This window comes from Pelophylax lessonae (genome assembly GCF_965119305.1).
Source record: "Pelophylax lessonae genome assembly, chromosome: 3".
Lineage (NCBI taxonomy): Eukaryota > Metazoa > Chordata > Amphibia > Anura > Ranidae > Pelophylax > Pelophylax lessonae.
The window spans coordinates 599,867,216-599,893,995 of NC_138770.1; the positions used below are offsets into that span (position 1 = coordinate 599,867,216).

General features: G+C 42.4%; 1 protein-coding gene across 1 annotated transcript in view; it reads right to left on the reverse strand.

Moving 5' to 3' along the window:
- The window catches only part of GALNT14 (polypeptide N-acetylgalactosaminyltransferase 14), a 773,014-nt gene that overhangs the window by 88,204 nt on the left and 658,030 nt on the right, over positions 1–26,780 (reverse strand). The window contains exons 10-11 of the mRNA XM_082252551.1: positions 16,764–16,890; positions 6,288–6,380 (exon numbers count right to left, since the gene is read on the reverse strand). Of these exons, the coding sequence (XP_082108677.1) occupies positions 6,288–6,380; positions 16,764–16,890 (220 nt within the window). The remainder of the gene's footprint in view (positions 1–6,287; positions 6,381–16,763; positions 16,891–26,780) is intronic.

Consider the following 26,780-nt stretch of genomic DNA (forward strand, 5'->3'; position numbering starts at 1 on the left):
TCGTCTGACTACCCTGCTGGTTCCTGATCCCGGCTTCGTCTGACTACCCTCCTGGTTCCTGACCTCTGGCTTCGCAAGGACTCTGCCTCGGTTTCGCCATCCGTTTGGACTTTTGCTTTACAGCTTGATTTTCAATAAAGCCTTCTTATTTTCACTTATCTGTTGTTGTACGTCTGGTTCATGGTTCCGTGACAAAACCAATCCGCTTCCAGGTTTTTTTTGTCAAAGCTTAATTGAACAAGCTGAAGTTAGAATCTGATTGGCCACCAGCCCACCACACACAACTGCACCAGATTTTGCACTCTGCAGTTTTAGTAAATCAACCCCAATGTCTAACCTATGTGGAGTGAAGGCGCTCTAGAGGCTTGCACACAGACCTGACTTCAACCCAACTGAAATCATTTGGGATAAATAGTGAACGAGATCATCAATACCTGACCTCACAAATGCTCTTTTGACTTCACAAGTAAAATATCCCTCAGACACACTCCAAAATCTTCCCTTCTAAAGAGTGGAGGCCTGTTTAGCTGCAAATGGGGTGGGTAACTCCATATTAATGCCTGTGGTTGTGGAATAGGATGTCTAACAAGCTCATATAGGTTTGGTGGTCATGTGTCCACAAACATTTCTCCTATTTAGCGTATAAGAACCCAGTAACTGACTTTGGACAGACTGACCCTTTTAGTTAAATTAGTGCAAAGATTTTATTCTGGGTGAAAAAAATACATTTTGGTCAACAAATATATAAGCATAATTTGTATCATTTTTGTGCCATTGAATTCCTTAAACACCAACAACAGGAAGTAAGGGTGATATTTTTGTTCCCCGTCGGAAGTTATTATGAAGTATTTTAAGCTCTGCTCAACTGTGTGAAGCTTAATGAACACAGTCCATTAAATCTAATGTAGACATCAGCTGTAAGTGGGTTACAACCTGATTGTTTGCAACATTCCAAATACTTTTACCAGCGATGTAATTCACAGATAATTGGCCTTGCCATCTAATTTATGAATATGGGCTCTCTTGCTTTATTCTATTACCTGGGAGCAATTTGCACAATTAAATCATGTAATACGGTAAATGGGAGCTGTTTGTCTTCGTTTCATACCGCGCTGATGACTAGAAGCACACGCCAATACCTTGGAGCGGGCAAAGTACAGCAATGCATTATGGGGTATGGAGTAGACATAAAACAATATAACAGCATAAATTTGAGAGCTATTGCTTAAAGGCACAGTCCACCTTTTGCAGAAATGTAATAAATTCACCCACGTTACAAAAAAAATGTGCATTTATTACCTGTTTACATTAAAGCCTGCAGAGCATTTCAATTGTGGTCAGAGTGTCATGGGTGCAATGTACAGGCTCCTGCATTGAGTATATCGCTGCCCAAGGTCTATACAGATAGACATTCTGTTATGGGGCCAGAGAAAGTAAATGTTATGCTACAAACTACCATTTAGTTGACGTGGCTGTACGGGCAGAGCCACCAACAACTATGCTAAATTCCACCAACCGAAAACTCCAGAAGGCAGTTTGAAGGTGGGTGAATGTGACCATGTTTCATGTTACACCCCAAAGGTAGACTATGCCTTTAGAGTCCATATTTCAGTGAATACAACCCAGAGACATTTAAATGCCAACTCCATCTTTTGGATTATGTGTCATGTTACACCCCTACTTAGGGTGTAACATGAAACAAGGTCAGTGTCCACAACTCTCCCTTTCAAAAGTATATAGTAAATTTCAGCAGCTCACTTCTTTCCTGAGAGTTAGCACAATGCTCTAGAAAATAAGATGCAATGAGACTTTGATCTTTGCTGGCACTTGGGTAATACATCTAGTGCAGTGATCGCGAACCTTGGTTGTTCTGGAAGTACATTTCCCATGATGATCATGCACTCTGCAGTGTAGTTGAGCATCATGGGGAAATAAAACAGAAGTTAGCAAGAAGCAATGTTGTTTGCTAAAATCCTTGCAATTGTTTTTTTCTCAATAAAATGTATTAAAGGTGATCACAAGGGTCTTGGTATAAGAAAGTCGTATTGTAGACTGTGGTGGCAATGGAGATAATCATTGGGATACAGAATGGTTTAGTAGACTGCAATAATGAGCTGTTAAAGTGATTATTACAGCACACAGGGATTATCAGAAATGCTGGAAAGTCGCTTTCTGACTGTTTCCTTTTCTATCGAGAAAAGGAGACAAACTTTATATCATGCACATATCGCATTTTAAAGTGAGCCTCACTCATATTGCCGGTTTATATAAAAAGTCCGGTTTTATATATGTCTTTACTTCTATCTTCTGCATCCCTGGACTTGACATTGCCATTCTTTCAGGGTGATTGCTGGGAAATCCAGTCCATTGCACAAATATCTTCTTGTGTCATGGGCAGAAGATAGGGATGAGGTCAGAATAAACCCTAACTTTTTACTTTACAGGTACATTTTAAACCCACTTATAAAAGTGAATTTTTGAAAGGGAGGGGGCCAGGACAATGAACGGATCTGCATTTTACTGCAAGGTCTGCTTTAAGGTCCCTGTCTGTTGATCCAAACAAGTAGCCACTGCCCCACCTATAACTGGTCTTTGCAGCCAGGAACACTGGAAGGGCAATGTAAAAAAAATACAAAGAGATTTCCAAGCTTAAACTTACCAACCAGTGCTCCTTGCTGCAAATACCAGTTATAGGTAGGGTAGTGGCCACTGTGGCAGTGGCCGTATCATTGCTGACATAGTGCTATGTGCTGGGTATTTAGTGTGCCCCTGTACCTATAAGGAGGGGTGGGCTCCCTCCAGGTCCACCTGCCCTCGGCCTATCCAATAAAATGCATGTGCTATCATTGTGGAGACTCACTGAAGTTAGAGTTAAGGACCACAGAAAATAGGGTGCCTTGACGGGGCCTGTAGCTTACGCATGTACTTGCAAATGTGTTGTATTTGTTTGACCTTGTCTGTTGATCCCCTGCTGAGCTGAGCAAAGTGGGCAGATGACGGGTCTTCAGTCTTGTGTAAAAAATGACTAGAGTGACAGAGAGCTTACACAGAGCTTCCTCTGGTGACTCTTGGTGGCAAAACAAGCAGTGGGCGAAGTGAAAGGAAAGTGAATATTTGCTACTGGTGACAGGGAATTAAAACAAATCTGTTGCTTTGCCTTACACAAACAAAATATAGGTTAATTTTATGCTAAGCCAGGCTAAAACTCATGCATAGGGCCCAGATTAAAGCAATTTTGTCAAGAATAAGTAGACCTCCTCTTGCCAATTGTTCTCGTTGAGAGATTTGCCCATCTATGGTTAGTGTTGGACTTGGTTGATCATATTTTGGCTGATTCTTGCTGAATCTTCTAAACATTGAGCTGTTGGTGGCCTTGTATTCAAGAAGTCGCAGGTGATATGGTTGCCTGACTACATTAGCCGACAGTGCACCATCCTCCATTTATGCAATTAATGTGGATGTAGAAATCTATTGATTTTCTCTCATTCAACCCATGTAAAGCTAACTGTGTATGGATAGCATAAGACTTTAAAGGCCCTTTGTATTCAATCTTGCTCATTCATTTTGTAACTTGTAACCATTGCAACTACTGCTTTGATGCTTCACCACCCTTGAATCCTAAGAAGTAGTTAGGTGGGAGATTGCCAGTGTGGTGAGGTAGAGAAGAAACAGGGGGAAGCAGGTTCTCTAGCTAATGGCAATTGCCAGGGATCCCCAATATCTATTTTATATATCATCAAAATCTGAAATTCCAGCTGTGCTAGCCCACCAACCTGTGTAACCATACAGGCTGATGGCTAACCAAAGTTGATTGGCCAATTGTCTTCTTATGTCAAGGAAATACTGAACGCAAACTTTTACGGGGTTCAGAGAACTCCAGATAATTTGACAGACAAAACAGTTCACATATGAATTTTGACTGTGTCTTTAGTTGGACTGAGTGAAACACAATTTTTCTTTCACCAAAATCTTGGTGAAAACCATTGGAGTCCATGATAAAGAAGAAATTAAGGTTGTTTTGAGGGGTTTTAAGGGTAAAATTGGCTTCACATGACTCCTGAGCTTTAGTGAAGCTACTTTTACTATGCTGTACCTGTTTGTGGGCTGAGCAGGGTGGCAGTAATTAAAAGACCCTAGGCGAAACATCTTCTATTAATTTTCTAGTTTATGCAAATAATTAAAAACAGTATGACAATGCAATAGTAATCCCCTAAGTATCTATATAGACAGTATGGCACTTTTACAGTTCTGTAACAAGAGAGTTCAATATGAAGAAAAGACATGTGCAGTCTGCTTGAGGATTGCTTCTTTAAGCAGACCCCTAAGGCTTTCATCCTCTTACAGTACATGTGCTTGAGACGAAAAAGGCACCTTGTTAGCTAGGAACTCAGTGTTATAAATTGAGGAACAAGAGCCTTAACCCTTCATACAAATGGACAAAAAAGTTTTTATGTCATTGACATAGCTTTATTTAACAACAAAGCCATCAATCACCATGTTAAACTAAGCCATATGATTTTGTTTTCAAGCAAACGTTGTCTAGGCAGTTTGCATTAATGCAAATTGTGTAAATGGTTTTGGAAATCAATTTCAGTTAAATCACTTTGCTTATCCATAAAATGTAGCTGTTTAACTCTTGTGTAATAAGAAAGTATTTTAGTCAGGTCCTTCTGATGGGGCCTTTAAAAGAGAAGTATGGACTTGATTTTTCTTTTAGATTTGTACTTACCTCGGGTGGATGCAGCATCTGTCCCCCGCCAGGTTTTACACTGAGAACCCAACGATCTTATACTGCTGATCGCTCAGTTCTCACCACTCCATGAGCAGAGAGCTGCTGACTGTCAGTCAGCAGAGAGCTGCTCTGCCCCCTCTTCTCTCACTGGAGTGCTGGGCTGTGCAGAGGGTGGGAGTGGTCGGCTCAGGCTCTCAGTGGCTTGCTGAAAGGCTGAGCCGGGTGTCGGTCCAGGCATGTGGGCGGAACCCAACTCTATGGTCGCAAATCTGCCCGAGCCTGTACCGGCTCTGTGACGTCAGCAGGACAAACTGCATTCCTGTAATCTGGGAAAAGTACAGCCAAACAAGTTTTGGTTGTACTTCTCATTTAAAGAATATCTAAACTCATATACAAAACTGTAATATATTGCAGCTTACCAGCCCTTGGATGCGGCGGCTGCATTTGTTTTCTATGGACTTTTTTCCCCTTTATTTTAACCTGGTGATCCTGCAAATAACATTTCATGTGCCAGTGTGCCCACACTCACTCTTCCACTGTATCTTTGGAGAGAGTCAGGGTGTCACTACAAACATGTCTTTGTCTTTGCTCATATCTTTTAAACTGACATATATTACATTTTTGTTCCTGTTTTTAGATATGCTTTTAAGGGAAACAGTTGCAAGTAAGTAGGTGTCAAGGCTAATGGCGGCACAATTGCCACATCCCAAAATGATACCGTACAAAGAGCACACAAGTCCCACAGGGATTTTAAGGTCATAGGCCAGCCAGAAAGGTAGGTACAGTAAAAATAGTAGACAGTATATAGTATATTATACTATTTTTACTGGACCTACCTTTCTGGCTGGCCTATGCCCTTAAAATACCTGTGGGACTTTTGTGCTCTTTGTATTAGATATGCTTTAAGGAGACCAACAAATTTCACCCCCTGTGCATTGGAGAAGGTAATATACTTGCTTCTCTGATGGTCCATGTCTCCTTCCTTCCCTTTGTTCCAAGTGATTTATCCTCTTTAACACCAGTCAGCATTCAACAATTCTGGAAGTGTAGGGTGCCTGTGTCCTTCAACACTTTGGGTGAGCCCTGTAGTGACCTATGGTTCGGAGGATGGAACCACAATGTGCAGCTTGTTGAAGGCTGCATTAAATGCAGATAAAGGCTGCAGCACTGGTATGGAGGGAAGGCAGGAGACCCATGTTCCTGGAAACATGTATATAATACCTCTTTTCTTACAAGAGCGTATTAAGACTGTTTAGAGATTGACAGGGTCTTTTTAGGCCATTGAGCTTCTAAGGACAGCTAAACAGTTACTTGGGTCTTCTCATTTACAATGCAGTAGGGTCAGAAGCATCCGTGAATCCTTAAATGACATTACTTTTAATACGGTGCTGTAACAAAAGCAATGATGTACCATGGTAACAAAAAGCTAGAGACATTTGAATGTCTGATTTGAAGGATAAAACATAAAGGTCCTTTTTACCATCTTACTGAATAAATACTTAGGAGTCTTACTCTTTATTCTATAAAAGAGGCTGGCAGCTCTGTAGATACATACTCTCCATAGGGTCTCCCTTGGGCGGCCGGGCGTGCTGCATAGTAATGGTTTTTGAATTCATCCATCCATACCTCTGCCGTGCGTTTGGTGTTCCTGAAGGGTGACAGAAAAGCACTTATCAGTAATGTTTGCCTTCTGTGTCAAAGTTGTCATTGCAGAATACAGACAGCATTAAAATCACAAACAGAGTCACAGTTAGAATAAGAAATTTTAGCAGCTCCCCACAATCCAGAATGTCCTCTGTTGAAGATTAGGATAAATTGTAACTCCATCCCAAGGCTGATGTTTCTGCTTTGGATGGAGTAAGGAGTGTTCAAAACCTAGATGTGTCTTTAAAGCTGCCAAGGACCCCATCAGGAAAATCCTCCAAACACATTTAATGTGGAACTTAAAGCAGATCTTCACTGCATCTGAGCACCACAAAACAAAAACACTATTTATTTTATTTTTATTATTCAAAGCAAACTTACCCACCCATCCATGTCTCCATGCTTTATTTTGCTGAAAAATCACTTTGAAAAACACCCCCCTAGCATTTCTGGCTGCGGCCATCTCAAGTAAGGGCAAATGATTCATGTAGCATTTATTTCCTGGAATCCATCTGCTCTTAGCTCAAGCATGAATGCAGAAGAGTCCTGGGATATATGACATTATTTGCCTACGGCAAGAAACCAGGAAGTAACTGAAGAAATGTAAAACAAAACATTTTAAACAAGTAAATATGATATACTTCCCTATCAATCTACTAATGCTAGCAGCATGAGGATTAAACATAATCAATGTTTAATTGGGAGAGTGAAGTTCCAGTTTAAGCCAAGCTATTGTACCACTATCACTGCCACGTCCCTCATATATCCCTGTGCAGAATGCACTAGAGCAGCTATTCCCAAACTACGGCCCTCCAGCTGCTGCAGAACTACACATCCCATGAGGCATTGTAAAACTCTGACACTCACAGACATGACTAGGCTTGATAAGAATTGTAGTTCCTGTACAAGTGGAGGGCCATAGTTTGGGAATCCCTGCACTAGAGGGCACAAGAAATAGAAATCCAGTATCATTTACACTATAGTAGATGCTCCAAAGGAATACACAGAATATTCACTTACTCCACTAATAATGGCCGCTTGCTAAGACAGGCTGCTCTGAGGATGAGCAATGATCACCAAATTCTAGTGCTGGTGAGTAGGGATGGGCGAACGGTTTGGCCCAATCATGAGTTTGGGTCAAACATTGGCCTGTTCGGCCGTTCCCCATACACCCCAATTTGCAGGGTGTTCACCCTGGCAAACACCCTGCAATACACTAAGCGCTGCAGAGTGCATTCTGCATCCTGTTTGGGCAAAGCTTTGCCCAGTCAGGGCGCAGTGTAAAAAGTTGGTTGGCCGTGGCGTCCTTAACAACCAATGAGTCATCAGCTGTCAATGGGTTTCCCTGCTGACAGCTGAAAAAAAAAAAAAAGTGCCGGTAAAAAAAAAAAGGCGTGGGTTCCCCCCAAAATCCATACCAGACCCTTATCAGAGCATGCAGCCTGGCAGGTCAGGAAAGGGGGGAGCATGAGCGAACGCTACCCCCCCCCCCCGAACCATACAAGGCCACATGCCCTCAACATAGAGGGGTGGGTGCTTTGGGGTGGGGAGGCTCTACCCCCCCCCCCCCCCCCGCCTGCTGCAAAGCACCTTGTCCCCATGTAGATGGGAACAAGACCTCTTCCCCACAACCCTGGGTTGTGGTTTTTAGGGTCTGTGGGCAGGGGGCTTATCCCTACCCATTCATCAAAAAGTGTACAAAAGCATGTGACGTCACGTGATGTCAGAAGGCCCCCATGATCACTGGTGTCATCAGTAACGTACCTGGGAAACAAGAGGAAAAGATCTTTGGAAAAGCCCCCATGCTGCTGACTCTGCTGAGTGAGATTGGTGCCAGAACTAAGCAAAGAGTAGACCATCAGATAGGAGATCAATCCATCACTGCTTATTGCTCAAGCAACCCTAACAACCTCTGGAGAACCCTGGTTGAGAAAGGCCACTTTATCTGAATCACTGTGCAGACACCTTGGCTGCTATGATACAAAAGTGTTGGTCTGTGCAACTGGAAATTTGCAGGGTATGGTAATCGCCTGTGTGAATGTAGCCTAACAGATCTGGTCAGACACATCCCCTCTCTACCTCTGCACTACAAGGGTGTGGCTGTCACTCAGCTCCGCAATGAAAGGGCACTGGATTTGGAGGGCAGGGCCTCTTTTCTGCTGACAGAAAAAGGTACTTTAAGCTTTTGTCAAGCTAAAACATATTCAAAATTATAAGACAGAGCAGTACATGACTAAACAGAGAACAAAAGGTGTGAGACTTTAATTAGGTTTTAAGACAAAGTGTAATATTTCTGAAGAAATATTGACAACGTGTAGCATATGTTAAATGGTGGAAGGCGGTGGAGCCTCTCCGTCACACGTAGGAAAACTTTGCATGGGATCTGGAAGTAGGAATGTAAATGAGTGTTTCTTCATTAGGCATGCACCTGCTGTTCACTCTCTCAGAAATTAATTATGGCGGGATATGGGAAGATGGCAGAACACTTGCTCCAGTGTGTCACACACAACACCTGCCATGCAATCTATGCATAATAATATCTTCTCCCCACTCTCCTAACCTCTGCAGGTGGGCTAGAGAGCAGAGCTATGTCAGGAGAAAGAGCCTCAAAAAAAGTTGTCCTTTTTAGTTTTTTCAACCATCTGTACCAACATAATATTTGAACAAGGACGCTTGTTTTTGTAATTTTTTCACGTAACTGGGGTATGCATGCAGAGCTGCATTAACCACTTAAGCCCGGAGGATTTGGCTGCTCAAAGACCAGGCCCTATTTTGCGATTCGGCACTGCGTGATTTTAATGGACAATTGCGCAGTCGTGCAATGCTGTACCCAAATGAAATTGACATCCTTTTTTCCCACAAACAGAGCTTTCTTTTGGTGGTATTTGATCACCTGTACGATTTTTATTTTTTGCGCTATAAACAAAAAAAGAGCGACAATTTTGAAAAAATAATATTTTTCACATTTTTTTATATGAAATTCTCAAAAAAAATTTAAAAATCAAAATTTTTTAACATTTAGGCCAATTTGTTTTCTGCTACTTAATTTTTGGTAAAAGAATAAGCATTTTTTGATTGGTTTACGCAAAAGTTATTGCGTTTACTAACTACAGGAAAGATTTATGTCATTTTTTTTTAACTAGTAATGGCGGCGATCTTCAATTTTTTTTTTTGTGGGACTGCGACATTGCAGCGGACAGATTGGACCCCTGACTGACATTTTTGACACTTTTGGGGGTACCAGTAACATTACTACAATAATCAGTGCTATAAATATGCACTGTTACTGTAAATATGACACTGGCAGGGAAGGGGTTAACTTTATTGGTGATCAGTGGGTTAAATGTATCCCTAGGGGCGTGATTCTAACCGTGGGGGGGCATGGCTTTTGATGTAACCACAGAGACATACGATCCTACATAGCAGGATCGTATAGTCTCTGCACTTACATCAGGGAGAATGACAGACGGCTGTGTTCACATCAGCCGTCTGCCTTTCTCCCTCTCCTGCCAGAGATCACGAGTGATAGGCGGACATCGGAGCCGCCGGGCACACGCGCGGGGATCCCTGTGAATGAGCGAGGGCAGAAGCACGCCTCTACGTAGCCCTACGTCGGTTTGCCCAGGCGCGGCTGACTGCCGCAGTAAATAGTCGTGCGGCGGTCGGCAAGTGGTTAAAGTAGTTCTAAAGGCGGAAGTATTTTTTTTTTTTTTTTTACCTTAACCTCCCTGGCGGTATGATTCTTTTGGATTTTAAGTGCTGAAAGCGGTACCATTATTTTGCATGTAATTCTTGTGAATGAGCAGCCCAAACCAACTGTATACATTTATCATATATATATATATATATATATATATATATATATATATGTATACATATATTATGTATATATATATATATATATATATAATGTATACAGTTGGTTTGGGCTGCTCATTCACAAGAATTACGTATATATATATATATATATATATATATATATATGTATATATATATATATATATATGTATATATATATATATATATATATATATATATATTTACATAAAAAGTACAGTAAAACTGCAGGAAAGGGCACTGGGGGGCAATGTAATGTGATTTTATTTTATTTTGAATGGTATCAGTGTGTTTGGTGTGTTTTACATTTGAATTTGCCGCCGGTTCCACCCCCTGGCGGACGTCACGTCGCCGGAGACGGAAGCTCGCAGACGATCAGGAGAGAGCTCTGCCGCCACACACCGCCCGCATTCTTCGCTGGATCCCGGAGAAAAGGTAAGTAAAACCTCTTTCAGGATCAGTGTGGCTCGGGGTTACCACTTTTGGCTCTAAAATCTAACCCCGAGTCACGCTCGGGAATACCGCTAGGAAGGTTAAAGCGTAAATACACTTTTGTTGAGAAAAAACATTCCCCTCTGGGTGATCTCTGTATATTGCAGAGATTTTAACAAACTTTGTTGCAGATTCCTACCTTTTGTTATTCTGAAAAAATCATTGTTTGTTCCTCTGTGCTGAGTGGGTCTAATGAGAGTGGTTTCATAATTATCAAGCAGCTGTGGCAGCTGCAGGGCTTTAATGAGGGAAGCTGCTGGGGATGCCAGAAATCTGACTTGTATCTTAGGCAGACTTCTGGGAAAATTGGTGAGCCAATCATGCAAGCAGGAAATTATGTTTCCGGGGTGTGGTCAGTATACATTCTGTGTACAGAACAGCTCCAGGTAGCCATATTGCATTCAATTTTCAGAAAATGACAACAGCTGCAGATTGAAAAGGAAAGGTGAGTTTTAATACCATTCAATTACATTACGATTTGTGTTACAATTGTATACGCTATGTTGTTTTTTCTTTATTTGCTATTTTTCTCCCCACAAAAGTGGAGTTACCCTTTAATATTTTAACCATTAAGGTAAAAAACCTATTGCATGCAGATCCTCCTCCCCAGCCCCCCTAAATACTTACCTGAGCTTGATCTCAATCTGGTGATGTGCACAAGCAAGTGGCTTGTTATGGAGGCACTCTGCAGGGATGAGGGCCAGGAGTACCAGCAGGGAGCCCCAGAAGAGGAGGAATGGGGCTGCTATGTGCAAAAACATTGCACAGAACAGGTAAGTATAACATGTTTATTATTTTTAAAACAATACAAAGTTTCCCTTTAGAATCACTTTAAGGACAGGGTGACAAAAGATCACATTAAGCCCCAGGTTCACACTTATGCGATGCGGGAAGGCTGCAAATTCGCAGCCTGTTCCCGCATCGCAAAGCAACCCCGGCAGTTCACACTGCCATATGCGATACGCTGGGGGTGTCAATGTAATCTTAACGACACCCCCAGTTTGATCGCATATCGCAGTGCGATCTTGCAGTTCGCACAGGATCGGATCGCACAAGTGTGAACCACTGTGCGATCCGATCCTGATGCGGCTGCAAAAAAGGGTCCTGTGCGTGTTTGCTGCGGGTGCGGTGCGAATTTAGCCATACAAAGTGTATGGCTAAACTCGCACCGCACAGTCGATCGCATGTAATGAAGAAGCAGTGCGCGCCGACATTACATGCGAACGCCGCAGCCGCATGAATGTGAACCGACTCTTAAGCTGATTTTATGCACAAATGAATGGAGTGCTATATTTATAAAATTCAAAACATTTCTGTTTTTGTTACCTACCCTGTTTTAGACACAGTGATGTCATCAGTGGGTTTCTGAGCTTCAATATGCAGAGCTGGGATCTCATGGGTGGTGGGAGGGGCCAGCAGGGTACTGTACATGGCTTCCTGAACACATTACAGCACCCTGTCTCAGTACTCCTCTCAAGAGTCCTTAGCTCTGATGCAAGCAGTAGGCTGGCTCTTGGAAGGAGCTATACAAATATATTGAAATACCTTGATATGTGGATGTCAGTCTGGAGGAATGGGCATTCCTAGGCAAACGGAATCTGAACTCAGACCGCCCTAGGTAGCATCCACATGTGATACTGAGCCTTCATGATTAAAAGAGATAAAATCCAATAAATCAATGTAGCGGGCAAGAGACAGTAAGGCTGGGGAGAAATGTGCTAGATGATGCTGGATGTCCCCCTACCAGGAAATAAGGTGGGCTCTACTTGATTTGTTGCAGGTCCCAATGCACACTGTCAGAAGATCACAGTGTGCAGTAAAATCAGAGTAAGCAATTTCAGTACAAGGGAGGAACCTGTATAACTGTGCAAGACTAAAGAGAAGGCTGGAGTTCACCTTTAACCACCTCCCACCCAGCCTATTATAATAATATGGCCAGATAGGAGCACTGCTATCCTGGGTGGAAGGCAATCTGTGATTTGCTGTGTCTGGTTGTACACAGATTGTTGTGCCGGGCTGCTGTGCATGACCCTGGTACCATGTGATCGCTGTGACCAATCAAAGTGATCATGTGTCAGTTGTAAATAATGGCTTTCATTCATAGCTACAGTGTACTATTGTGACGATATCTGTGATTGGTCACAGTGATCACATGGTAAAGGGCCAATCACTGTAGACCTGTTGAATGTGATAGCTGTGGCCAGTCACAGCTATCACAATTGTACATACAGGCACATGAATAGATGCCATTCACAAAGTAAAAATGATTTCTTATACAGTGATCATTACTGTAATTAACGATCATAGTGTAAAAAAAAAAAAAAAAAAAAGAATCCTGATCACCTCCCGAGAACAGTACAGTGTCATTGCGGTGACAGTATGTAAAAAAAAAAAAAAAACAAACAAAAATTACATACTATCTCCAGTCAGTGTCCCTGCTCACTTTACTGCTCTAGCGACAGTAAAAAAAAAAAAAAAAAACGTGAATACGGTTTTAATTAAATTTCTTCATTTTCCAAAAAAATTACAACTTTAAAAAAGTCACCATGCCTCTTAGTAAATACCTTGGGGTGTCTGCTTTCCAAATTGGTTATTTTTGGGGTATGTGTACTTTCCTGGCATTTTAGGGCCTCAAGAAACAAGATAGTCTGTCAGTACATTATGATTGGTCAATTTTCAAATATACTGTATATGCCATAGTTTATCAAATCTAAAATTTTCACACAGCCGAAAAAATATTTACTGATTTGTTTGGTTTTTGTTTTTTTACCAATAAACTGTAGCAGAATACATTTTGGCCTAAATTTATGAAAAAAAGCCTACTTGTTTGTAAAACTTTATAACAAAAACTAAGAAAAACATGTTTTTTTTTCAGACTTTTCAGGTATATTTGCATTTATATAGCAAAAAATAAAAAAAAACCCAGTGGTGATTAACTGCTTGCCGACTGTATACTGTATATAGATGGTGGCAAGGCAGCTCTCCTTCATTGGATCAGGTACCTAGTACATGATCCAGCATGTCTGGGCTCTGAGCACGCAGGCGCGCCGTCAGCGGTCCACTCCCGCTGTAATTATTCACAGCGGGAGCCAATCAGTGGGTACCGCAGACACCCGCCGATAATTGTTTTCACAGGCAGAACGGCATTCTACCTATGAAAACAACGCAGATTGCCGTTCTTTTAGCGGGGAAGACGTTGATCCTGTGTTCCTGGTAGACTAGTTCCCCTAGTACCACGCCTCCTACAGTTAGGTACTGGCTAGGCACACAGTTAACCCTTAGATCGCCCCTGATGTTAACCCCTTCCCAGCCAGCGTCATTTGTACAGTGACAGTGCATATTTTTTAGCACTGATCACTGTATTGATGGTGTCACTGGTCTCCAAAAAGTGTCAAAAGTGTCAATGTCCCGACTGTCCCTCTGTAAGCTGCTGATCAGGGCCATTACTAGTAAAAAAAATAAATAAATAAAAATTCCCCAAAAATATCCCATAGTTTTTAGACACTATAATTTTTGCGAAAATCAATCAATATACGCTTATTGGGATTTTTTTTCAAAATTCAAAATTGTCAGCCTGTTTTTGTTTATAGCGCAAAAAATAAAAAATGCAAAGGTGTTCAAACCCACCAAAAGAAAGCTCTATTGTCAGTTGACAAACAAATGATCAGTTAATCATTTTAATGGTAGGTTTATTTTAACAGTGAGACAGTGAGAACAGCAAAAAAAATCCTGAAGAACGCATTTCAGAAAGGTTATAAATTGGTTTACATTTTAATGAGTGAAATAAGTATTTAACCCCTTCTCAAAACATGACTTAGTACTTGGCAAAACCCTTGTTGGCAATCACAGAGGTCAGACGTTTCTTGTAGTTGGCCACCAGGTTTGCACACATCTCAGGAGGTATTTTGTCCCACTCCTCTTTCCAGATCCTCTCCAATCATTAGGTTTTCGAGGCTGACGTTTGGTAACTCGAACCCTCAACTCCCTCCACATATTTTCTATGGGATTAAGGTCTGGAGACTGGCTAGGCCACTCGATGACCTTAATGTGCTTCTTCTTGAACCACTCCTTTGTTGCCTTTTTGTGTGTTTTGGGGCATTATCATGCTGAAATATGCATCCACGACCAATTTTCAATGTCCTGGCTGAGGGAAGGAGGTTCTCACCCAAGATTTGACGGTACATGGCCCCGTCCATTGTCCCTTTGATGCGGCAAAGATGTCCTGTTCCCTTAGCAGAAAAACTACCCCAAAGCATAATGTTTCCACCTCCACGTTTGACGGTGGAGATGGTGTTCTTGGGGTCATAAGCAGAATTACTCCTCCTCTAAACACAGCGAGTTGATGCCAAAGAGCTTGATTTTGGTCTCATCTGACCACAACACTTTCACCTAGTTCTCCACTGAATCATTCAGATGTTCATGAGCAAACTTCAGATGGGCCTGTACATGTGCTTTCTTGAGCAGGGGGGCCTTGAAGGCGCTTCAGGATTTCAGTACTTCACGGCGTAGTGTGTTACCAATTGTTTTCTTAAAGACTATGGTCCCAGCTGCCTTGAGATCATTGACAAGATTCTCTTGTGTAGTTCTGGGCTGATTCCTTGCCATTCATGATCATTGAAACTCCACGAGGTGAGATCTTGTCCCTGACATCACTGGACAGCTCTTTGGTCTTGGCCATGGTGGCGAGATTGGAATCTGATTGACTGATTGCTTCTGTTTTTACAGGTAACAAGCTGAGATTAGGAGCACTCCCTTTCAGGGCCTTTTCACACAGGCTTTTTGATCAGGAGTTTTCAGGCGGACCTGATCAGATGCTCCAATCACCCCTATGGAGCAGCGGATGTCAGCGGTGACATGTCCACTGACACCCGCTGCTATCCGATCTGATCCTGTCCGTGAAATCCAGACAGATGGAAACCTTATTTTCCATCCGTCTGGAGGATTGGATCTGATGACAATGGATCTTCTTCCATAGAGGAGAGCGGGGATCTGAGAGGTCCATCGCTGCACAGAGAGTGGAGACGAACCTCTCATCCACCTGCTCAGCTGGGATCGCCGGATCGATCCCCCACTGAGCAAAACAGAGTCCACCGGGCGGGAAGCCCATGTGAAAAGACCCTTAGAGTCGGTTTACACTAAGGTGACACGACTCTGTACTACTTCGGGGGCAACTTGTGCGTTGCCATGCACCACGACTTCGGAGCGACTTGCATGGACTTCACATAATGGAAGTCTATGCAAGTCGCTCCGAGGTCGCCCCGAAGTAGTACAGGACCCTTTTTCTAAGTCGGAGCGACTTGTGTCGCTCCTATTAGAACGGGTCCTGTAGCGGTCAATGGACCGCGAGGGAGCGCGACATGTCAGGCTGACAAGTCGCCTGACAAGTCGCGCTAATGTGGACCGGGTCTTAGAGAGTGCTCCTAATCTCAGCTCGTTACATGTATAGAAGACACCTGGGAGCTAGAAATCTTGCTGACCGGTAGGGGATAAAATATTTATTTCACTCAATAAAATGCAAATCAAATAATACCTTTTTTGAAATGTGTTTTTCTGGATTTTTTTGTTATTATTCTGTCTCTCACTGTTCGAAAAAACCTACCATTAAAATTATAGACTGATCATTTCTTTGTCAGTGGGCAAACATACAAAATCAGCAGGGGATCAAATACTTTTTTCCTCACTGTAAATATGCTATGTTCTATTATTATTTTTGCTGCTGTTGTCTATGTATTCTTTTACTAGCTGAAGAAAGTGACTGTAAATAAAGACAAGAATATTTGCATTAGGAGACAGATATGAAGTGATTCGATGTATTTAACCCCTGTCAAGTGGCCTTATGAAAACGTATTGATTTTAATCTTGTAAGGCGAGATAAGAGCAGAAGAAATTGTTTTCTAGATGCTGTTACTTCTTAATTAACAATGTCACAGTGTGTGAAAAATCAATTTCAGAGCTGATTCGACACAGCGATATGCCACACGCCTGCAAAGGCAAATATTACACAGCTGCGTCCCCGGGCGCTCCGCTCATTACCAGGCAGAGGTAGTAGTGTACCTACTTGATGTACGTGTTGGCGTTGCCTTCGGGAAACACATAGGGATGCTTCTTTCGAAATACATGACCCACACGACTACACGGGATGATCTCCAGGCTTCCCCCGCACATCCACACACGGAATGAGATCTCTGGAAAGATATTAAGGATATATTCTAGTTAAAATTCAATACAGAGCATGTTCAAGCAGACCTGTCACCAGATTTATTTTTTCAGATTAAGTCTACGTATTCCATATAGTCTGCCAGTGTAACACTTCCAAATATTTGTTACACAAATTACAGTACTTGCCATAACAGTGCCTGTATCTACTTGGGTCTCCAGAAGGGCTGTGCCATATTTATTGAGTCTTCATTTAGGGTCACCACCTTTTTTTAGGACTGAGATGCCAGATCAGAGATGACACACTATAAGCCCCAGTGCCTGTACAGTTCTTGGTTGTGCTTAGTGATGAGCTTATTCGTGTTTGGAAAAAAGTACAAACCCAAAGCGGACAGCCAATCAGAGGTGACGTTTACAAGGGGGTGGGTATACGTGCGGGGGATGCCTCATCTGCTGCTTATGATTGGCTGTCTGCTTTGACAGCTTCTGGAAGGAAGAGAGGAAAGATCCCTGGTGCCACACATCCACGAAGTCCAATGGTGGGAATTAGAGAGAAAACCTCAGCCTGAGCTCCCGCCAGGCCATGCCCCCCAATGTATTTCTGCCCTCAGAGCTTAGTTATGGGGATTATTTGCTTTGACCCACATGTAGTCCCTTACCTTATGACCAAGTATAATTACTAAATGAGAAGAAATTGAGGAAATGCTTTCTCATGTCTGCAGCAGACTGATTGCCCTTAAACTAGGCAAAGTCACTGGACTAAAGCTCAATTTTTTCTTTTAAATGAGAACTGGTAGAGATTTTTTAATAGACTATTGCTGCACAGTATATTGTGACATGCCAGCAAAAAATTCATGCAGATTTGCTAAGATCCACCTTTATAGATACAGTCTAACTGTCCAGGGTTTGTGTTTTTCTTCCTGATGATCATAGGGCATGGAGTCTCCAAACTTTCTAAACAAAGGCCTAGTTTACTGTCCTTCAAACTTCAGGGGGCTGGACTGTGGCCAATGAGCATACAAAATGTCCCTGCATTAGTGGGACTAAACATTTCCCCATCATTGGTGTCATTGGCAGTAATTGCGCCCCATCATTGGGATAATTGGGCCCCAGTGTCATTGGGAGGAACTGTGCCCCATTGTTGATGTTTTTGGTAGGAATTGTGCCCTCATCGTTGGCGTCATTGGAAGGAATTGTGCCCTTCATTGGTGTCAGTAAATAAAATAGTGCCCCAAGTGCCAGGTAAAAGCAAGCAAACGGCCACATCTGGCCCTCGTGCCACATTATGGAGACCACTGTCCTAGGGCATAGAAGGCCACACCATTGTATGAAGTCTCTTGGTCACTGGTAGCTCAGTACTAGAAGAACACTTCCCAACATATAATTCTTCCAGCCGAGAATGTGCACTCATCACAGGTCAGTGACCTCCAGGAGAAGGGATCAGAGTTTGCTAACTTTTAGTAAATTTATGAACAATTTGTAAAATCCGTCATTTTTGCATCTGTCTGTGAATGTCCATTATGAACAGGCAGATTGCATGCACCTAACGGACAATTATTGAAAGATACAAAAATTAAACATTTTTCAAACTGTTTGTAAATGTACTGAAAGTTGGCAACCCTGGAAGGGATGGGCTTGGTGAATTAGTGTAGGGGTCTTTGGTTCGCCTTTATTGTCGATTTAGAAATTTCACATATAGCCCAAATATCAGCAATGACATCATGGCAGTCTTATAAACCCATGGGCTGTGCTATATACAGTAACTACTAAGCGTTTATAAACCAGTCAATAACACAGATGTCAAAATTAAAGGGCAAGGAATCCAATAGACCCTGTTATCTTATGCAGCAGATCAGCAAATAATCTGGCATGCAATTTGTATTTGCAGTAATTTCCCAGGCAATGGCCAATACACATTGCACAGTCTTAAAGCCTTGAAGTTGTTGTAAACTCTTACATATACCCAGTGAAGTAACTATCCTCAGGTGATACACAGAGATGAAATAAATCCTTCTGCATACGTTGTATCTACCTATCTGCAGTCTTCTCTTCTCTACACCTGTTCAAAGTGCTGAATTTTAAGTTTGTCTGAGAGTTCAGAAAGAAGGGGAGAGCAGAGAGCTGAAATTACACTCTGTAGAGCTCAGTAAGGAGAGCTCTGACAGCTGATTGGAGGAAGAGACACGCCCCCCTCCACACAGCTCACAGGAACAGAGCTGAGGCTGTCAATTTGCTGGAGATTCCTCCCCATCATAATTTTTCTCTTGGTGTCAGGAAAAATTGTCAGAATTGACTCATGTTGATAGCAGAGGAAGGAGTCAGCAGACAAAAAAGACACTTAGTGCTTTGGATTGAGACAAGTGCACACTATAGAGGGATTTACGTTCATATTCCATGTCTGAGCTTTACAACTACTTTAAGCCTGGTATGCCAAATATCAGCCTGTACTGCTGGTTCAACAGAAACTGGCCAACATTCAGTCCGTGTGTACAGGAGCCTGTCTGACAGATGGCAGTGAGTGCTGACTGATGTGTTCTGGCGGGGGAGCAGTTTTTCGTTTTGGATAGAGTAAGATAGGGTAATAATCTCTGTCAGTTTTTTTTCAACCTGTCTTACATTGGGGAGATTTCCCTTTACTTCCTGCCCCAAAGCCAAAACAAGAAGTGAGAGGAAATCCCCCCAATGTTAGGTAACCCTGGGGGTGTCACCAAACCTAGTATCCCCACTGGAAGATTGCCCCTCTATGACCATTCGGGTGTCAACCAGGTGGGTTTTTATTTTACTTTCACTTTTGATGATAACAGTAAACTAAACGCCAATCAGGTAGGATTTCCGTACACTAAGAGGTCATTGTGACAATGTTTTCACTCACGATTAAAGCTGTATTAAACCCAAAACTAAATATAAAATATATATTTGCATCTTAGCAATCATTAGATGTGGGTGGCTCCATTAGTTTTACTATTTTTTTTTTTTTTAGGCTTTTCCCACTGTTTTCACCTGATGATCTGGTCAGTAATACACCTCCTGTATTAGGCTCCTTTGACACGGTCCGCTCCATCGGTGGACTCCGTACTGCTCAGCGGGGGGGATCGATACACTGAACCTGCTGCTGAGCAGGCAGGTGACAGCTCCCCGCTGCTCTCTATGGGGAATCGGATGAGAGCGGACCGCCTGTCCACTCTCATCCAATCCCATCCGATCCGATCCCCTGGACGGAAGGAAAATAGGGTTTCCATCCATCCAGATTTCACGGACAGGATCGGAAGCGGATGGCAGCGGGTGTCAGCGGACATGTCTCCGCTGACATACGCTGCCCCATAGGGATGCATGGAGGATTAGATTAGATCCACCTAAAAAACTGACAGGCGGATCTGATCGGATTGTTCGTGTGAAAGGACCCTTAGAGTGCTCCCACTCTGGATGAAGGAGCACAGGTGGCACCTTTGGACAGCAGCACTGTTAATCTGGGGTAGGGAAGTGTTAGATGTACTAGCAGAGGTAGTTACACTAATAAATTGAAGCTTATCTCCAGCTAATACTTTATAAGCCAGAAATGTAAATATAAATTAACTATTGCGCTTACTAAAAAATATTCCTGAACAAGCTGCTGGCACTACAATACCAAAATACTGTATTATAGATATAGAAGCAAGGCTTCTATGCCTAATGCTCATGCGACTCTTTGCCACTGGCATTACAGTCCATTATCTCTGGTAAGTGCTCCCAAGTTTTGTTCATTTGGTGATTGAAGCACTGGCGGTGTCTTTTCCTTTTTCCATTTTGGATCACAGAACTCCTTTTCCTATATATGGATTTCATTATTTTGATTTGGACACTTTGACTTATTTATTTTTGCGATTTTGTTTGCACTGTTGCACTTTTTTTCATTGAAAGGTGAAAGCATTATTGGATTTATATCAAAATACTTTTGCACACTTTTGCACTATGCACTTTGGTTATTTCTTTTTTACACGTTTACATGCTACTTGTATCAGATTTTTGCAATTTTATTATGTTTTATAGCACATGTTAAACCCATTCAATGTAATTTTCTAATTTTAGTGCAGCATTGTTTATAGTTTTAATACTTTATACTAGGGCTGGGCGATTTTGCCTAAAAAAAAAAATCTTCGATTTTTAAAGAAAAAATTTCGATTCAATTTTCGATTTTTTTTTTCCAATGCACTTAAAAAATGACTGCAGAGTCTGGAGGGAGGCCTGAGGAGAAGGAGAAGCGCTGTATATGTGTGTCTGACTCTGTTTGGATCAGTTGCCTGATCTCCTCTATGGTGAGAGGCTGGCAGTGACAAGGATTTCATCACTTCTGATTTTGGTGCCATCATTTCCTGGCTGCTACAAACACGATCAGTGTTTCACCAGATGAATTGCAGGGAAGATGTTAGGGGTCTGATGTCTCAATAAAGAGTACCTGTCATTGCCCAAGCTATCCTAAGGGATGTGTTTCTTCCCTTGTCATAGTAATAAAGTTAAATAAAAAAAAAAAAAGTAATTAAAATATGTAAAATAAAATAAAGAAAGAAATAACAGCCTATTAGTACATATATGAGGTAATTGTATCGTCACGATGCTCCCTGTGCCTCCCATACATTCCTCTCTTGGTACACTGACACATGTATCCTGACACTCCTGTATAGAACTCACCCAGGCTGACCAGCACAACCACAAGGGCCACGATCACAGAGATCACGGTGGGGTCTTGTCTCTGGATTTCCAGTCTGATGGATTCCATATCCAACGACCACTGAGGACTGCCGTCATCCTGAACCGTTGCGATACCGGTTCACCAGGAGTAGCGCATGCGCAGTACAACAGACATCGCAAAACCCACATGTTCCTCGCCTCTCAGCTACATGTCACTTCAGGCCAACCAATGAGCCGAGCGCTTCCGGGATCCGCACAGCACGCTAAAAGCCCGCGGCCTGTACAGACGCACCGCCCGCCCCGCAGCTGACGTCACATCCAGGCGCGGCGGTGGTCCGAGGCAGAAAAAAAGTATTGTAGAAAAAAACTTGAGTTTAAAAAAAAAAAATCGTTCCAAACTAAAAAATCAATAAATCGATTAAATCGATTTATCGCCCAGCCCTACTTTATACCCAATTACAACAAACTTTTTACTTTTTGGAATAAATGGTTTACATAAATAAATAAAAGCTGATCATTGCAAGCACCCCTGGCAGTAATAAATGGTGTGTCTCAATCCTGTAACTGCTACATCTGCAGAACAGATTGTTCGGTTGCAAAACAAAAGACTTACTGGCCAGATCACCAGGTAAAAATAAAGGAAAGAAAGCCTGAATAGGGAAATAAATACAGCCTGTACATCTAAGAATTGATAAGCTGCAATATAGTAAATTTTGCTTGTGGGTTTAATACGGCTTTACCCAACTTTTACCCAAGAGTAACACATTTTCCCAATGTAATCTTATTTTAAAAAGTGGGAATCTTGGGATAATGTTGTGTGAATATTGGGTAAAAACATTAATAGACCCCTTAGGGCCCTTTCACATGGGCTTTGTCCACTCCGTTCGGCAGAGGATCTGTGAGTAGAATCTAAGCTGAACGGAGTGGATGTCAGTTGTTTACATCTGTGCCTGTTCAGTTTGCGTCCACATTTACACAGAAGATGGGGTGGACCTGTGATGACCCTATGGAAAGTTGGATGTAAACGGACTTGTGTCTGTGTACATTAGACTAACTCCAATCTATCATGTGTAGGTCCGCACTCGGAGGTAGGCGGGTGAAAATGGACACAAGTCTGTTCACATCAGACGGCCCCTAGACATGGAGCTTCAGATTAGGTCCATCTTAAAAATTGACAGGCAGACCTGATCTAAATGCATGTGTGAATGAGCATAAGCACTGCACACAGGGGGTGGGGTTGTCCCTACTACTGACAGATCCTGGCAATCTCCAGCATAGTAGCCCAGTTTCCATCTCAGGAAGGGGGGTCCAAAGGCAAGCAATCCCCCTTTCCTCAACCTCCTGGATCAATCCCCCAGGAGGAGGAGAGAACAGGGTTTTAGCCTACAGTATTTAACAGTAACCCAGCCACCGTCTGGGCACACCTCCTCAGGAATTGGCAAGGCCCTGCTAAATATTCAGGCCAGGAATTTGAATCCTACTGCCCTAAGTTCCAGGAAGCTTCTTCCAGAGACAGCAGGAGGTAATCAAACAGAATAGTGCATGCGGCTGCCGATTATGGCATTGATATACATTTTTATTGACATGTATATGTTTTTAATCTATTTTAATTAAATAAATGAAATGGCTTGGTAAAATACTACACTATGAGGAGTCCCTTGTTTTTGCTTTAAACACCCATCCCGAGATATACAGGTGACCCTGGCATTGAGGAGAGCGGACAAGAGGGCTTCCTGACATCTACCTACAATTAAGCGTTTTAGGATCCAGGTTGCCATAAGGTAACAGGGATCAGATCCATCTGGTAAGCTCACACTCTGCCCATTCCTGCATGAGTGAATAGGAGACACCCACCATTATTGCTACCCTGCATGGTTGTGAACACCTCACTGGGACAATATATGCTATACAAGCACTGGACTTTTGAATGATTTATATACGTTGCACAGAGCACAAAAGCACTTTATTGATTGAAGTGTATGCACCCTAATAATTTATAATATTGTTTAGAAAACTTATGCATACAGGACTGGCATATATAAAAAAAAATTTTTAGTCAAGAATTGGTATATAGCAATTTACAGGATTTATATATATGCACTTTAAAATATTTTTATTAAGTTTGATAAGGATTGATATTACAATAAGGGGAGCACCCTGCATAAGTCACTTGAGCACTTTATTGATTGAAGTGTATGCACCTTATTCATTTATAATATTGTTCAGAGAATTTATGTATACAGGACTGGTATACATATGATTTTTGTATTCAAGAAGTGGTATACAGCACTTTACAGGATTGGGATATATGCGCTGCTTAAATTGAAGATACACTTCAAGATATTATATATACTGTTTTCCCCCCATTGGTGGAATTTTGTGGCAGCTGCAACCCTAAAGTTTCACATACACATACTTATCAACGTTACATAGTAGGTGAGGTTGAATAAAGACAATAGTCCATCCAGTTCAACCTGTGTAGGTGTGTGTGGCTGTAATCATCTCACATAGCCCTGAATGTTCTGATCCTTGAGATGTAAGTCTAATAGTCTTTTGAAAGCCACCATACTATCCACAGAAACCACCTCTTGTGGTAGAGAATTCCACAATCTTGTAGCCCTAACAGTAAAGAACCCCCCACGTTGCCTGAGGTTAAAACGCTTCTCCTCTAATCGCATTGTATGCCCTCGAGTCCTCATGCAATCCCTTCGACTGAACAGCTTTTTTTCTAAGCTGAGATCCCCATTGAGGTATTTAAAAATTGCTATCATGTCCCCCCCAGGCATCTCTTCTCCAGGGAGAATAAATCAAGCGATTGCAGACGCTCTTCATAATTAAGGTCCTCCAACCCCCTAATCAGTTTAGTTGCCCTTCTCTGGACTCTCTCCAGCTCCAACACATCCCTCCTGAGGACTGGCGACCAGAACTGGACAGAATACTCCAGATGCGGTCGGAGTCGGACCAGAGTTTTATAAAGTGGAAGGATTATAGACTTATAAACGTGGCGCAAGTTTTTTCTTAATAATCAAACAGAAACCCTAAATAACCTGTACTAAACAATTTCGGCTTCTGTGTCTACATCTGCCTAACAACCTAACTGTAAGGGTGCTACACATGATAACTGAACAAGCATTAGATGGGTATGTTCATAGCCTTGTAATGCAGAATCAGCAATAAAGAAGATTTTAGGATGTGAGTGTCCCTCATTTTTAATCTATTTCTACAGAACCATCATTGTATACCAGAGTCAGTGGTGTAACTCTCTGGTCCACAAATGGTGTGCATTCCCTACATAAACTGTATTCTGGAGCCTCCATACTTGAATATAAAGAAACTGTATAAAAGTACAGTAGGTCACTTCTGGGGTTCATTTTTCCCTCCCTGCCTGTGAGATCCCAAAGACCCAAGGGATCTGCGCAGCTCAGGGCTGGGGGGAAAGGAGCTCTCTGATAAATATACACTGGAAGTTGACCAGGAAACCTAGGCTGTCCTATTAGTCAGGCATTCTCAATGCCACAGCATCAGAGAATGGGTGGGACCCAGTGTTGTTTTTCACGAGGAACATGGGGGAATGCAGTTCCGGCACCTCCAGCACTGAATGTATTTAATGGCAAGAGGTGCTGAAGTGTGCTAGATGGTCTATTGATTGATGCTGGCTGCTGGGGAGTCTATTGTTGCTGGGGGAGTCTATTGTTGCTGGTGAGGGATCTATTTTTGCTGGGGGTGGGGGAAATGTTTGCTGGGAGGGATCTACTGTTGATAGAGGGGGGCTGTTGTTGCTGGCTGCTGGGGGTATGTTGTATCTGACAGACAAATCCTCTCAGGATGTATGTTTTGATGTGATGGATCTATTGTTGCTGGGGTAAAAATAAATATTCCTGCGAGCAATCGAGGTAAGCACTCTGGGTTGTTTTTCTTTTGTGAGGGGATCTATTGTTGCTGGGGGTATTTTATTGTGAGGGGTCTTCGGTTGGTGGGGATCTAATGTTGCTGGGTTGGTGGTGCAGGATCTATTTTTGCTGAGTGGGTGGAGCGATCAACTTTACTGCTTTTCTTGTTACTAACAAATTCCATACAAATTACTTAGCACCACAAAATGATACTTGGCTCTGTATTCTCTAAAAGGAGCGGTACTGGGTGGTGGGTTAGGGGTGGAACCAACGAACGGTGCAGAGACAAGGGGTGACCCAGAAGGAGGAAGCTCCTGCACCTATTCCTAGAGGAAAAAAAGTTCTGGTGGGACCGGTCCTTCATGCTGCCACATGCAGAACGCCTAACTGATAAGAACACAATACAGGTTTACATATTTTGGTTACTTTACAAATCAGCATCAGAAAAATATATCATCATTTTACAATAAAAGTCCTAAAATGAAATTTAAATGCAGCCTCCTCACAATAAAAGGCATCACTAACCTTACATGGACACTATCGTCATAAAAACAATACATACATCACATTAAAATTCATACTGCACATTTATTTAAACCCTAAAAAACCTCTAGCATTTAAAAACTGTTCAGACTGCATTAAAAACCTGTTTCAGTTGGTATTAAAGCTTAGTTTTTGTTTTATTTTATTGCACAGGGTTTTGCACAGAGCAGCTCAGATCTACTTCTTTTTAGGTTCCCCGCTGGTGCTCCTAGCTTCCCCCCCCCCCCTCCCGAGTCGCTGCTCTATTCATCCACAAGACATATAAAGCACCGCCCACCACGCTCTCACCTCATTGGCTCACTGGCTGTGATTGACAACAGTTGGAGCCAATGGGCTTCCACTGCTCTCTCAGCCAATGAGGAGGGAGAATCTCGGGACAGCCGTGAACATTGCTGGATCAGAGGGACCTCAGGTAAGGATTGGGGGGCTGCTGCACACAGAAGGTTTTTTACCTTCAGCCTTTAGAATCACTTTAAGCAAAGTAAATTATTTCAGTGGAAAATCATTTTATAATACAAGTTCTGCTCTATGTCCAGAGTCTGCCAGCCCTACTCACTTCCTTGCAGCATTGTGCCTGCTTTCGCAAGACAGGCCCACTTTAACCGAGATGTACGCGGTCTTTGTCAAATAGTGATTTTTAGTTGCTACTTAAGCTCAGCCGTGTCTTGTTCGAATTAGGAGAGCCAGAAAAATATCAGATCCCTGTGTACCGAGGATTAAGAAGGTTGTGTAACATACGCCAATCCTGATCGCGGCTAAACGAAAGTCACTGAGGCGGCGTCCCCTCCTGACTGCAATAACACCTTATCTACAGACACAGA